This window comes from Oreochromis aureus, linkage group 9 (assembly GCF_013358895.1).
Source record: "Oreochromis aureus strain Israel breed Guangdong linkage group 9, ZZ_aureus, whole genome shotgun sequence".
NCBI lineage: Eukaryota > Metazoa > Chordata > Actinopteri > Cichliformes > Cichlidae > Oreochromis > Oreochromis aureus.
This window is the reverse complement of record NC_052950.1, coordinates 8191032-8206796: the sequence shown is the minus strand read 5'-3', so window position 1 is coordinate 8206796 and position 15765 is coordinate 8191032. Positions and strand designations below refer to the sequence as shown.

Genomic DNA, 15765 nt, shown 5'->3' with positions numbered 1-15765 from the left:
AAAGTGGTCTGTTCAGCTCTCCACAGAAAGAAATAGCCCAGATTTCTGCTACCAAAATCCCAGACAACAGTCACACTAGGCCTGCGCATCTAAAAACAGTGGGCTTTGAACCACAACGCCGCATAAATGACAGAAAGTTTAGCCTTCAAAAGTGAAGTCAGTAGCTATGAATTATCTCTGAACAACTGTATCACTGTAGGAATGTTTCTTAAGAAAGGCGTGATAGCAAAAGCTCTCCAGCATCTTGTTAAATGGAAGCAGTTGGAGACACCTAATCTGTTTATCACCCTGCATATAAACCCACTAAGGTTTCAGAATCCTTTAAAACGAAGCTATTGTCATTAGTAAACATCGCAGTTTCTTTCACAGCTTTTTTTTTCTTTTCTACTGTGAAAGAAGCTTACCCGCCAAATCCACAAGGGAGTGATGTTTTGTAGCGTTCCACGCTTACCCTCCCCTTCCAAACACACCCTCCTCACCGGCATCTGCACACTTATGATGTTTGTGATGGTTTTTGGGGGGCGGGGGGTTTGCATAAAAATGAGGCGAAGGAGCAAAACTTTAACCCCACCCCCACCCATCCTTGATTGTGTGCCACAGAGAGTGACAATTTAAAGTGATAGTCTAATCTTCTTGGATTGTTTTGCATGGGTAAATATTTTGAAGCGCTTAATCTAACTGAATGTAATGATGCATTGATGGGGGTAATTTATTATTCAATCAGGCTCGCGCGGAGGCTGATTGCTGGAGTGATGGCAGCACGTATGTGCACGGGAACATTTGCGTAGGCATGCATGTACACAAACTTCGCCCCAGCCTGTCATCACCCTGCAGTGCGCATATGCAAGTGATTCTCGCAAATTACCATAAGAATGAAAACGGGAGAGAGCAAATCTCGCAGAAGTGGCTTGGTGCGCGTTCGCCTCTGCGACGCGGCTTGCGTGGAGTGCTGTCTGTTTGCGGCGGAAGCGGCTTAGCGGTTGTCATTGGGACAGAATCAGCATGGTATTGCTGGTAATGGGGAGGGGGCTGGAAAAAGAACATGGGATTGCTGGAATCCAGACATCCACTGTGCCTCTGGCCCCCTTATGCTGCAGTGTGCCTCACTCCTGGCCAGCCTATCTATATGCTAAGTGCTGCTGGCAAACCAGACTAAACAATTCTTGTGTCTGGGAATGATGGCGAGCTCTTGTCTCGGCATATTTGGCCTCCCCCAAACTCATACGAGACTCTGTGTGTTTGTGTGTTCCCGCCCCATTTTGTGTTTAAGGAATGAATTCTCTGTGTGTGTGTGTCTGCTTACTTGGGACCTCATCGTCTGGAAAGCTTCCCTGGTGCATGATTCATCACCTCTGTTCTGATTGTTGAGTCAACTCATGACCATTTATCTCCAACCACGAACAGACTCACACAAACACACAAATGACTGCATTGTATAGAGATTTAACCTATATCACACGCAGTAATATTTTATGACTGATGCACCACTTACTGTCCTTATCTCTTACCCGTCTTGATGCTTGTAATTATAGATAATGTAATTTCTGCCCCATAATGCATTGCAGGAAGTAGTCCTGCGATTACCCGCACAGGCCTCAACCCTCTGTATCTCCTTTCAACATACAGTGCATCATGGCGTTCCTTATCCTTTTGTATCTGCCAAGCTTTGGTGCTACATCATTGTACATGTATCTCTTATCATGTTTAAAGCTAATTCATTTCTGTCTGTGTGACCTTACCGCTCTCTCCCTCGCTCTATGTTGTTTCACCTTCAGAGCACAGAACATTTTCAAGCAGGCGATGCGTTCCCCGGTTATCCTTTTCCATGTGGTCCCTGCAGCCATGAAGAAGCAATATGAGCTGCTGTCGGCACAGAATGAGCTGAGCAGCCCACCTCAGCTGAACAGGGTTCGCTTCAGCCAGGAGTCTCAACAGCCAGCAGACAGGTCCAGTCTGACTGGGGGGCTGACGCCCAGATCGGGACAACAACCGGGCCTCAATCACAAGTGGGTTTCACCTCCCTTTTATTTTGTTTAACGGTTACTGAATCATTTTTTTTCTACCCAAGATACATTCACACTGTTCTCATACATGAAACAAAGAAAAATCAATAAATCAAAGAAAAAAAGAAAAATTAAAAGGCTGCCACAGATTTGATGTGTGTGAAAGGGAGTGCTGTTGTAATTGCAGCAGTCAAAGACTTGCACTGGAAATCCATCAGAGTTTAAAAGCTATGCAAAAAAAAAGGACAAGAGAGCAGCCTAACTGTAATTTGTACCTTAGACCTCTGAGTCTGCATCGGTGATCATCTTGTCAAAAGCCTGTTTTATCTGCCTGTGGTTTCTGTTAATTGTTGTAAAAACTCTGGCCTAGTTCCAGAAAGACAAAGATGTGGGTTTGTGTTTGTGGTCATAATGTCAGTTATACAGAACGATCAGTCCTCCGTCTCTGCCAGTGAAAAGGTTCTTGCTACAAATACTGTTATTATTTAATGGTGAAAAGTCATTACTGTGCGTTATACATTACATTACAGGAGCCTGACGATGAATATATATTTCATGTAACGACTCTGAACCCTTGTCTCTGTAGCCACCATGGCTCACTGGCAGGGAGCACCCCAGACTCGAGTAGACGCTTTGCCACTCCACCCCACATTTTGGTCTCCAGGACCCCGTCAGCCCCTTCCCCCAACCTGCAGCGCAGGATAAGCACAAACGCCCCCAGCACCACCTACCTAAAGAACAAAGGTCGCAGGTTCAACGTCCAACTGAAGAAAGGTAAGAGAGATAGTAGAGAAACGAGGTCAGTGCTGTAGGAGTGAAAACCAGCAGAATCACCTTTGCAATTTGTGTGTGCTGACATCATAAGGTGACATGAACCCGCCATGTTTGATCGGCTTTTTAGACACTTCTGTGTTATTAAGGGAGATATGTGTGATAATCATATTAATAAAGTATGTTTCACAGCAGGTAGTGGAAAAATTCTTGGAGAAGGCTTAACAGTGGGTCGACCTTGCCTGTAACCATTGGAAAATTTTAAAAAGTGGCTTTTTTTTCCTCTTAGAGTTCAGAATTGCTTCTGCCAAAATTTCTGTCAGCCTGTCCGCTGGCAGATTACATCGGCCTCCGCTCTTTATCAGCAGAAAGCCGGGGAAGACCCCTGTAAATCTGATAAAACTCCAGCATCAAAGAGTATATTCTTCACAAGACAGACTTCTGCATTTAAACATTTAAATGCACTGAAAGTTTGCTGTTAGACACGAAAGACGCTGATCCTAAAGCAGCTCAAGTGACATCGTTAAAGTGGTTCATTAGTTTGACCAATAATCTCGTTGTTTGTTTCTATGTCAGCCCTGTTACTAAGCACGATAAAGGTGATATCTTGTCTCCTTCTAGCATTTAAAATTTCCAGAGTAAACAAAAGGTCAAAGGGCTCTTAATGCAACTGAAATCCTTCTGGAAATAAAACGAAATCTCCTCTTGCTTTTGCACTTTGTTTAACCGAGAAGGCCGAAAACAAACACAGATCAGCCCCGTCTTGAAAACAGTTTGTGGTGTCATCCGTTCATGCTACAGTACATCACCGCGGTCTTGTGGTTAAGCTTCAGCAATCCATCTGCTTCCAGCTGAGCTGGGTTTATTTGTGGACTTGGACAGACCTTTGATACCGGAGCAGTTCTATTTCTTTGTGGTGGCTTCACTGCCAAGCCGTGTCATTTCCACCGGTTAGCCATCTTCATGTGAATTAGTGAACAGCAGGAAGCAGAGTGAAGCAGTTATAAGGCGATGTCCTGACTCCGTCGATTTCTTTTTTCGGTTGCCGGAGCAGATGTTTAGTTGAAAGTTGGCACCGAGGCCTTAGCGATGAGCTTCAGGGAAGCATGCGGGAAAAAGTGAGGGCTGCGGCGCGGGATAAACGTGACCCACTCTGGGGACATGCAGTCACAAGCTGCTCTAACATGTTTGGCAAAGTTTCCCAGTGCTGCCGGCAGAGTTCTTTGACACTGTGGAGCTGAAGTGTAACGTATATTTATTTGTTTATAACGTGATAAAGTTTCCCCACACGACTCTCATTTCCAGAAAGATGTTGGTAGAACTCCAGCACCAGGCTGATGCCTTCAGTTTAGTTTATATCCACCAGCTGCATGGCTTCATAGTCACTATGAAATATTTCAGTATAACCCGAGTGACAGAAATGGTTTCAAAGATCACTGCTTGATTTCAGCAGGAGTTTACCGGCACATAACTTCGAAGCCGTTTGTGAACTCCAGATGGAGATGTCCAAATGTTGTTAAACTGGGAATTTAACGGAGCACTAGGAAACAGCTGAGTCGCGGGAAACGCGCCTCTGAAATCCATTTTGACGGTTCCGTTTGATTGCCATCACGCTAATGCACTTCTAGAAGGGCTTCGGCGGTTTTGTTGTCTGCTCGTTGTAATTGTTGTGATTCAGCCTAAGTGGCTCAGAGTTCCAAGTGGCAGGAGCAGATCCTGAATGGCAAATTAACAAGAGTGCCTTAATCAAATACTGCTGTCGAAAAGGACATACGCACCCCATTAAGTCATTCTAATGTGCCTCAGCCTCTCTTCATGTTTGCTGCTTAATTGGCTTATTGGAGCCAGGATTTCAGCTAATCCAGAAAGGGACACAATTACTTTTACCCCGGTCTGGTCTGGTACCTAAAATAAATACATCAGTGGTTAATTAGCGCAGGAATATTTAGAGATTGCATTCTCCTAATTGCCTGATTGTAGACTTTGAACAGTGGGATCTTATAATGGGCCGGAGTTGGATTTGGGATGCGTGTTGGGTGGCAGTTTGTGAAAAGGGTCAGAGGGGACGGGGAATCCCAACCGCCATGGCGAGGATTTGAAAAAAGGCAGGATATAATCAAAAGCTGTGATACATTTGTGTTAAATGCCATCTGCATTTGTTTACCCCTCTTATTTTTAGTCATTTGAGGACAGACTAGCATCTGCACTAAGTGGAGAACCTTCCACAGCAACTGTGGGATCTGGTATTTAAAAGTTTGGCAGTCAAACTGCGCATTTAATATTCAACATAAACGATGACAGCTATTTTTGTCTGCTCACTTCTCGCTCAGCAGTGACGGACAGATCATAGAACATCGTTATCCTCAGCAGCTCAACTTTCTGGCTTCAAAGTGATCTCTTCATCACCTTTCCGCAAGTTTATTTGTGCATGGAAGCCAGGAGAAAGTTGCCAGCCACGCTCCTCACTCTTAATGCCCCTTGTTCATCAGCGGCATCACTGTCAGCGAGACGACAGACTGCTAAATAGACATACAGGGAAAAGTAGGTCATGATGAACCATCAGAGGTGCTGACAGCTCTGTGAAATGAGCAGCTACTTTGACACGAATACTAATCACCGCTGTTAGCGTCAGAAAAGCCTCGACTGAAACCGCAGAACACGACTTTCCAACTTGACTGCTGGAAATGCCTACAGCTAGGTTATGCGTAGTGGAATCTTAACTGCCGCTCTGAAAGACGTTCTTAATAACTCATCTAGTTTAATCTGACACGCAGCATTTGCACGGTTTATCACATGTAGCTGACATTTGAACTACGTCATGCTTTTATCTGAAAAATACGGCTCTGGTCAACAGAAAAGGTTAGACCGGAGATCTTCTTATTTACCTGTTATTGTATTTGCCCGATTCCTCGTAGACTATCAATTCATATTCGTTTGAGCAACCTTAAAGGTCAACCCTTAAACTTAAAGCAAATGGCTTTGCATAGCTGATGCCTGCAGTGTTTTTATCACATGTGGTTGTTGAATTTCACTGCACTTGGAAGAGACAGAGGATTTTCCTTTAAATATACAAAGCTAAGAAGCAAATTTGAGTCCACACACAGTGATCACTGCTTTCTCCATTAGGCTAACCTCAAGCTCCCTATATATCATCCAAGACTGCTTTGACCCAGACATGATTTTTACACAGCCTTTGTGGCCTGCCTTTGCACCAAAACTCTGGAGGTTTTTTTTTTTTGGTTTAAAATCTGGCACACGGTGTAGTGTGGGAAGATTCAGAAATAAGCACTTTAACTATTTAGGTGTCCTGCACTTTAGTTTAAGAGGATATTGAACAGAGTTTTAATGCATTTCCCAATCCATAATGATTCATTTGTCTCTGCTTATTCTTAACTGGTCTTTAATCTGACCGTGACTTCCACGATTGGCTTTAAAGTCCATGCACATTGATTTAAAACACTCAATTTTGGTTCATAGAACTGATACTATGTTTAGAGTTCAAGACACACCCAATCATGGCAATATGAAAAAATGCCAGCATGGAAGCAAGAATGTCTGTATTACCTCGTGGAGGTTCAGGACATGATGGAAGGCCATCATTTGATTCCTGCTTAGTGGATTAAAAGTTACTTTATTTAGTGATTGGGAAAAAAGCTGTATGCCCTTTGCAGTATTTATTCACAGAATACACTTTTGTATGTTTCTGTACTTTTGAAATGAAACCCAGAAATTGAATATGTCGCTGTCATAAATAAATTGCTCCTTAGTGACATTTAAAGCTTTTGCAGAGTTTCTGGGATTCTTCACTAAACACAAACATTTGCATTATTTGTGCTTCAGATCTTTAATATCAGTGTTATTCACAGCTCAAAAAAATTAAATGCTGAAAAAACATCAGATCTCAAAGAAAGAAAAAAATCATGCTTGATGTCTATGCTGATTTGGACAGGGTAATGTGTTAGGAACGACTGGATGCCGCATTGCTTGATGGAAACAAAATGAAAATCTAAGTTAAAAAAAATGATGCAGCCTAGACAATTTTACTGAAATTTCATCGCAGTATTTCAGGATGGTACTCAGTAGTTCGTGTGGACCCCATGTGCTTACATATATGCCTGACAATGTTGACGTGACGGATCGTGTCCGAGGGAGGTCTCCTCCCAGATTTGACCAGGGCATCACTGAGCATGGACCAAAACATAATGTCGCAGAGGTGTCCTATTGGATTTAGATCAGGTGGGGATTAGGGCCAGTCGGTGGAACTGGCTGCATACTGTCAGCACATGAGGCCGGACATTGTCGTGCACAAGGAGGAAACCAGGACTCACTGCATCAGTGTAGCATCTGACGGTGGGTCCAAGGATGCCATCCTGATACTTAATGGCCGTCAGGGTGCTGTTGCCTAGACTATAGAAGGTTTCATGTCCCTCCATGGACATGCCTCCTCAGACCATCACTGACCCACCACCAAACCCGTTATGCTGAATGATATTACAGGCAGCTTAACGTTTCACGTCTGTCACATGTCCTCAGGGTGAACCTGCTCCCATCTGTGAAAATCACAGGGCACCAGTGGTGGAGCTCCTCATTCTGGCGTTCTATGGCAATCGTTAATCGAGCTCCACGGTGCCGGGCAGTGAGCACAGGCTCCCGTAGCGGACATCGGACCCTCAGGCCTCATGAAGTTTATTTCCGTGTTTGATACGACACATTCACACCAGTGTCCTGCTGGAGGTCTTTTGTAGCTCTGGCAGTGCTCATCATGTTCCTCCTTACACAAAGGAGCAGATCATGGGTTAAGGACCTTCTACAGCCCTGTCCCGCTTTACTACAGTAACTAACTGTCTCCTGGAACCTCTTCTATGCTCCTGCGACTGTGCTGGGACACAGCAAAGATTCTGGCAATGACAAGTATTAATGTGCCATCCTGGAGGAGTTGGACTACCTGTGCGACCTCCAATGGGTCCAGCTATCACATCATGCTACCAGTAGTGACACTGACTCTAGCCAAATGCAAAACTAATGAGGAGGGAAACATGTGAGTGGCCTCCACCTGTAAAACCATTCTTGCTTTGGGGGCTGTCTCATCGTTGCTCCTTTAGTGCACCTGTTCTTTTCTAACACCAAAGCAGCTGAAGCTGATTAACAACCCCCTCTGCTACTTAACTGAACAAATCAATGTCCCACAAGTTTAACTGACTTGATGCTTTGCTCTGATTAGAAAGGGTTCCTTTAAATTTTATTGAGCAGTCTGTTTTAGGGGTAATAGAAAATGACAACAGACAGACAAACAGTTTTTCAGTTTACTGCCGATCATGAGCACCCTGCTGGCAAGCTTACCAAATGACAACATCACAGCATGGCATGTTTGCGCCAGGAAAGAAAAGTGATGAGCTGTGCTTTGTAAAATGTCACAATACCTTTCTAAGTGTCTTTAATTGTTAACTAGGTCCGGAGGGTCTCGGATTCAGCATCACATCCAGAGATGTCCCGATTGGCGGCAGCGCTCCAATTTATGTTAAAAACATCCTTCCTCAAGGCGCCGCCATCCAAGACGGTCGACTTAAAGCTGGAGACCGGCTGCTGGAGGTGAGGCAGCACTGTCAAACATCCTCTAACCATGACACAGTGTTCAGCGAGTGTGTTCTGTGAGATTGCGTGTTATTTCAGAGACGAATTACTCGTTTCCTGATGTGACTTTGTTCCTAAATTCAGTCTTACTGAGCCTTTGTTGGAGCGAGTCGAATAAGCTGCGTTCCCTTTGGCTACAACAATTCAGCTGCAGTTTTGAATTTCTAAGAAAATGTGGTTAGATGGAACAATATTTTGATTATACTTCAGTCAGACTGACATGGAAATCAGCGAGTGCTCCCTTTAGGGGGAAATAACCCATATTTAATTCCAGTTCCAACTGGCTCACAGGGTAATCTGCATAAAGGTTATGTGGAGGCCATAGTCCCCCCTTTTAAAAGTGAGTTTAGTTTCGCCTCCGACTGTGTATCTGTTGTACGTTTATTTTTGTAAGTCTGGGTTTCTTTTACGCTTCGTGACTCCATGTATGTGTATATGTACGTGCAGGTTAGTGGAGTGGACCTAAATGGTAAAAGCCAGGAAGAGGTGGTAGCCCTGCTCCGAGCTACACCCATGGGTGGAACCGTGAACCTGCTGGTGATTCGCCCAGAGGACTCCCTGCTGCCCCGAGAAGTGGTCAGTGCCCAGCCAGCACCTCATAAGAGTTTTCTAGATTTCAGCTGTTTGCTAAATGTTGATATTTATGGAGAGTTTGAGAGGACTTGCACAGGAAAAGCTGTGATTTTCTCAGCCTATTTGCAATTATAGTTTTATAGCTGTAATAAAAAATAAGAATTTGACACATGAATGGGAGAACAAGAAACTAGTTGAGACAGTGTAGGATTTCTCTTACTCGTTGCCATTATTACTTCTCAGTGGATATCAGCCAAACTCCCATTGTCAGTTTGATAAAGCATATCCTACTTGATTCAATGAAGTCTCTCAAGGAATCTGGTAAATGTCACTAAATGTCTAACATCCTGTACAGAGCATGGATTTGTCATGGTGCCTGCACTAATATTCCCTTAACTGCTCCTCCAATCCATCAGCTTCTCCATCTTTCTGTCATTTTTTAAAATTATGTTGTCTGCGCTGATTTTAATTTAACATTCATTTGTTTATTGTGTAACTCTGTCAGTGCTCTCATTATTAATGCTAGTGGATGGCTGCTGTCCACTTAAGGATTTCTTCTCTCTAAAATATGAGCCTCTGAGCTCTGAGTTGACTCAGAGTCGCCGGTTTAGGACAAATATTCGACTTTCCATGTACAGATCTCCTCTTTAATTGTGGCTCGTGCTTTTTTTTTTCTCTCCACACACAGATGGTCATTTTAGCACATACAGACATGCAGACACACAGACCCATTAAATGCACACACAGGCACTCTGAAATGATGTGCCTAAGTGTGTCTAAGTGCACACAAAATCAGCTTTGGACATATTCAAACGCACACCCTCCCAGTGAGCCACACAGTCTACATACAGGGTGACTTTGGCTGTCGCGCAACAGATGGCGAGGCTACTGCCCCCGTCCAGCCTGCGCTCTGTGTCTGTGACAGCAGGCTTAGTCGTCACAGCACCTTGGCAGGCCAGGGGCTCCTGATGCCAGCCTCACTCCTTACCACAGCACTCAGCCCGGCACCCTGGCTGTTAACCCCGCAATAGGAGCTGTTCAACCTGTGGAATAATGGCCCTGTGAAGCAGTAGCAAGCTCTTTTAATGTGCTATTTCTTCATTCAGACACCAGCTATACTTTCATTTTTTTTTCTCACTGTAATTTTCAGATTTAGGAAGTTGGCACAAGAGCATGTGTTAAAGTTCTCTTGCTATTAAGGAAGTCCCCAAAAAGTCTTGTACCGTCTTAAAATGCATCACACATGTTTATAAAGTATGCTGCATTTTTGATGCTGATTCATAGCTTATGTACGGTGGCCCTGAGAGGTCAAACTCAATAACTCAATAACGTGACAATGACGAGATGCTTAAAGAACTGGAGAATTGATCGATGTCGTGACGGACAAAAAGATGTGGTTTCCTCCATTTTTAAAAAAAATTGTGTTTTCGTGATTGACGTAATAGCCTACTGTAGATACATGTTTGCTGTTAGCCGTTTACTGTTAGCTCATCACTGTTGTTCCATCACATTATTGTCTCCCTGAAAACACTCCTGTTGTTTTCTCAGAGTTCTTTTTTTGTGAGCTTTTGCAGCATTTTTTCCTCTTTCTCTTGTGTTTTATTTGTTTTTCTAGTTGCTGGTGTTTTTTTTAAAGTTGCAGTGCGTTTCACCTCTCCGGACCACCTAGGAGCCACTGCTAGCATCAAACCTGTAACCTTGACATTATTCAACTGGACTCTTTAAGAACGCGCGCACACACACACACACACACACACACACACAAACACACACACAAAATAAACTAAATACTTAAAACTAACTGGAGGTAGAGGCCAAACTGATCCACGCAGCCTTGACAGCAGCTGAGTGACGCTGTGAGGGCTTTTTAAAAAATGCACGCCTGCCCCTGGCTCGTCTACTTATGAGTGTTGTGGAATGAGAGGTTGACGGCTACGCTCTCTCAGCTACTCAGGCGTGATGTGATTAGAAAAAAAAATCCATCATGCAAAACCTGTCTAATAATCTCCTTTTTCTTTTTTGTTTTTGATTTCTCCGTCTCTTGACCAACACGCTGTGCAAAGACTGCTGGTTAATATTTCATCACTTTCCGTAGCAGATTAACTCTCTCGCTTACTTTTCCTTTTTTTAAAAATTCTCACTCTCTCTCTCACACACAGTTTCACATTTCCCAGCAGTGCTTTCACAAATCTCAATAATCCCTACAAGTATGTTCATAAAAATCAGATAAGGAGGCCAAGGCTCTGCCGGTGACAGTTATTGCAAATAAAGCATGGTAGAAAATTGTGGCTGGTAATTGCCTCCTCTGTCACACACTGTGGATAGGTGGGTGATGGGTGCGTGCATATATTTCTGCTACACACTCCACTGGTAGGGCACACATAACGGCGCACCTATAGACGAGCGTTTGTGGGCTGTCATTCCTGTCTTTCTTTGAATGACAAGGCGGCAGCATTTTTTAAATTTCAGCATGAGTGACACACAACACACACACACACACACACACACACACACACACACACACACACACACACACACAGCCATATAGATGAAAACAAAACAAAACAACAAAAAAAACCCAGACCTTTTTGTCTAGTTGACATTTGCCTGCTGACGTTTAATGTCAGCATCGGAAATCCCTTCGTGCCTCCTTTTGTTTAGATGTTTGCTCGTGTGCTACCCGTGCTGCTTGCGCCCCCAGAGGAATTAATTTACTCTCCCAGCATGCTCGCATTGCATCTTTAATTACCACGGTCAGGGTGTGTTTTGACATGCTTTCAGTAGCAGTAGCGGGAGCTCTCAATAGCTTTCAATAAATATGTAATTGCAGGAAGGAGAAAAGGTTAAATGGTAATAGAGGAAAAATGGGGCAATGCGGCTACGACTGCTGCTTATTTCCACCCATCTCCTCCTGCCCCTCCTCCTCTCCAGGGATGTCAGTAAATATATTCAGACAGAGACAATACATTTTATCAAAGAAGGTGCTTCAACCTTCACTAAACTCTGGGCTCATCGATAACAAGTTTGTTTGTAGACACCAAGTTCTTCTCTACAAAGCCTCCTTCATCCTTAAGCATGTCTTAGAGGGTAGTGGATCTGTTCGCATTTTGTTTTGTTGTCATGTTTTTTTTGCCTCTTTGCTTTTGAACCTCATGGCCTTTAAGTGTAGAGGAAAGAAATGCTGAAACAGAGAGAAAAGTTCACCTCAAACTCTAGATGCAGTAGCAGGCTCTGATCAGTGACTAGGTGGAGGTAGAAGGAAAAAAAGCCTTGACAGCTCTGGGAGTTTGAGTCAGTGATTTCAAGGCAAGAGATTAAAGGCTGGAAGTCAGATGAATTAGTGCCCCCTATGCGTTTGGAGGTAGAAAGGCTTTATGAATTATTTGTGAGCGCTCGTGTCTTCACAACTTTTTCTGATTGTTTCGTATTAGGGGTGAAAGGAAGTGGAGAAAGTTTGTGTCTTGGATAAAGAAACTAAGAAATGGAGTAAGACAATGAGATGCGAAGAAGCACAAATTAAAAAACCCCAAAAGCAGCACCATTAAATGCATTTTGAAGACACATCTACACTACACGCAGCCCACACATAGCACAGTAGATGTTATTTGTTGTAGCCCTTTTTCTCCTGGCGTGCGGCCCCGTTTGTGCTTATAGCTGCGAGGAGTGCTTTGCCTTCATAGTGGATATTGTAATTCTGGCTTCCGCTTTTTATTTATTTATTTATTTCCTCCTATAATAATGAGTCAAATGTCATGCTTCGTTGTGCAACAAGCAACGGTGGCAGTCGAAAAACGAGGCACTGCCTAAAGACATCCGTCCACGCCCTGTCACCTGTGGCGGAGCTTGTTCACGTGTCGCTTCGAGCAGACACTGCAAAGTAAAAGCAGAGGAATATACTCTTCAACATTTTATTATTACATAAATAAGGAGTTGGGAGGACATTTAAAACAGGGGGCGTCTGTGTTTAGTGACAAATCACTTTCATTTGTTTGAAACCAGCCTGCCTCAAGTTAAGTGAATTAGCCTGTTGCTATTGCTGCCAGAAAGTGATCCATGCACTAAATATATGTTAACTCTTTCCCGCATAAAGACATTTGACGGCCTTTTCTGTGTCCTTGATGACGAGTTTTGACACCTCAGTATATATCAATAAAAACACAGTTTGAAGACCAGTAGAATAGTTCCTGGGCTTTTCCAAGAATTTCCGAAATCTCCAACTTCTGATGCAAACCAGCTCATTTCATCCTATAAGCCTGAAATATGACAGAAACCTCTCAGTTCAGAAAAGAGCTTCAAAGGTTATGCCTAGCACGCTTTCAAGGGGTAAAGTGTTAAACAATGCCACAAACTCCTGAGTCACACACAGTGCATTCAAGCACCATAATAACGGTGCCCGTTCCTGCTCTTACATCGTTGCGTGACCCTTCAACAGCAGCACATTTTTCCTTCCAAGATAGCAGTGCGGACTGCGGAGAACAAATGGGCTTGTGTAGCCTCTGTTGTAACACTGCCGACCACATAAGAGCAATTAAACAGTGCATTAAAAACCCCTCTTTATGATCATATCGCACTTGTCACTGATCCATTAGTGGCTATATCTGCCAAGCAATGAGAATCTTAATTGCACGATTAATTCTGGCCTCAGATTGATGTGACAGTCGAATTTATGGCTCATGTGAATACTGAGGACGCGCAGACAAATGCGTGACACTGCTGCTTACAATTATAGCAGACTAATGACCTGTTTCATAAGTGCCCACCCCGGTGGCCTGGTTTCAAATTCTGCCTGCTATGTTTTTGACCACTGGGCTGTAATCGAGGCAGTCAGAACTACTCCATTTAAACAGTGTGTTATATTAAACACGGGTCTCTGAAAACAGTTGCATGGATGAAATAATAAAAGCATGGTTGCATTAAAATAGATGGATACAAGGTTCCGAATTGTTTTTTTACTCCAAAAATCAAGCGGTCATCATCGATACTCGTTCACAGTTGGGTTTTGTTGCAGTGCCTGCAGTACAGTAAGGTTACCATTCATGATTTGCCCGTGTTAAAGTTGGAAGGCAAGAACAGACGTATGAAGCTGTATTGATTTCCCTGCTGCAGAGATCCATTTACCGAGTCGGTAGAGGGAGAAATGAATTGATATCAGGCAAACAAAACACAACCCCCTGTCTTTGGAGGCAACTAAATTATACACAGATCTGCTCTGTCAGAGCCAAGCTCAATCCCTCCTCATTCATTTATACACTCCTCAACACAGAACGAACCTTTGTCATTTTTAACAGGTTACACGGACGTTAAAATGCCAGAACAGAACAGTAATCCTTCTGTCTTTGGCCACGGATGCATCTAAAACATAACAGCGAATCAGCTGCTTGCGTTTGGCAGAGATGGTCAGGATGAAATTGTTTTGATATTGTATGAAAAATGTTTCAACCTTCATCTCTGGCTCATGTCTTTCAGCGCTTTAACAGAGCAGCTTTTAGATAAACCATTTGGCATATTCCACTGAAGCGGTGATAAACAGCTATGTGCTTATCTTAAGCTATGTGCTACCCACAGCCATGCCAAAACATGACAAACATCTTTGGTGCTAATATAATTAGATGTCTCTTAAAGTAATGTGTGTGTTTTTTTATTTTTATTTTGAGTGACTGTAAGGGTGAAGTAATTCACTGAAACTTTTGATAATAAAGTGTCAGAGAATTGTTCTTGCGCGTCTCTTCAGCGGCTTATTTATATCACAGCAGGTGACAGAGCCAGAGCTATTTTACCTAAGTGAAACTTGGCGAAGGACTCGTGATGATTAATCATTCCTTAGTGGAGTCGATAATTTAAGGTGTTGCAACCTTTTTTTGCCGGTATTCACAATTTTGTAATGAATTCCCGGTCTCCTTTTATCATATGACTTCAAAACAGTCCCAGCTGCTCGAAGGTAAATGGACGTAATCCTGCATATTGCTCTAATAATACTAATGTGAAGATCTCGGGTGAAATCCGATTACAGGAACCACTCAAAAGACCTTTGGATGGAGCATTTGCAATGCCGCGGTTTGGCAGTGTGCAATCAGAGTTCTTCAGAACAGTTTGGCAGTTTTAGTTGCATCTCAGAGGTTGCTTTGGCTTTCACTTTATGCATAAAAATGTCTCTGACATGACAGACCACAGTGATTTTAGTGGATAAGGCCTCAAGCGTGTGTACCATGGCACTATGAACCTCATCAGGACACTTTCTCCGACTTTTCCCTCACTCTCTGATGTTTATCACATCACACTTTCCTCTTCTTCCTTCTTCTTCTTCTCCTCTTCCCTTGTGTTTCTCTCATTAATCACCAACACCGTCTTCCAGCGTAGTCCTTTGCCGTATTAATTTGCCTCCTATAGAAACGCTTTCCGATCAAAGTGCACAGTTTTGGAAGCGTGCGCTGTCATAAATAAGGCTAATAATGCCAAGCATGGTTGAAGACAATGCCAGCCCGGTTAACAGTCTCTGAGTCGAGTCTCGTCGAAGCCACCTGTTTTCGTTTAGCACTTTTGAGCAGCTGTTCCCATAATTATGCTTGCTGTCAGTGCAGAGAAGAGGGAGGGTGCACCACAGCATTGTGCTACGCCGATAAACAAGGTAGTTAAAGGCCACTTATGGCGACACAGTTACTCTCCCGAAGGGGATTCAGCGTCTGTTTCCAGAACGCATAATGGGCTGAAGTGTGTGTGTGCAGTTGGACATAGCAAAGCGCTTTTTATCCACCATTAGCTTAAAATGAGAGACATCTGCTTCGTGATG

The 15765-nt window shown here is 43.4% G+C and overlaps 1 protein-coding gene across 4 annotated transcripts in view; it reads left to right on the top strand.

The window, feature by feature from the left end:
• LOC116311274 (partitioning defective 3 homolog) overlaps positions 1 to 15765 on the top strand; it is a 354699-nt gene that overhangs the window by 168087 nt on the left and 170847 nt on the right. For all 4 annotated transcript variants that reach the window (XM_039617400.1, XM_039617399.1, XM_039617401.1 and 1 more), the window contains 4 exons: positions 1776 to 2006; positions 2590 to 2777; positions 8224 to 8363; positions 8853 to 8981. In XM_039617400.1, the coding sequence (XP_039473334.1) occupies positions 1776 to 2006; positions 2590 to 2777; positions 8224 to 8363; positions 8853 to 8981 (688 nt within the window). The remainder of the gene's footprint in view (positions 1 to 1775; positions 2007 to 2589; positions 2778 to 8223; positions 8364 to 8852; positions 8982 to 15765) is intronic.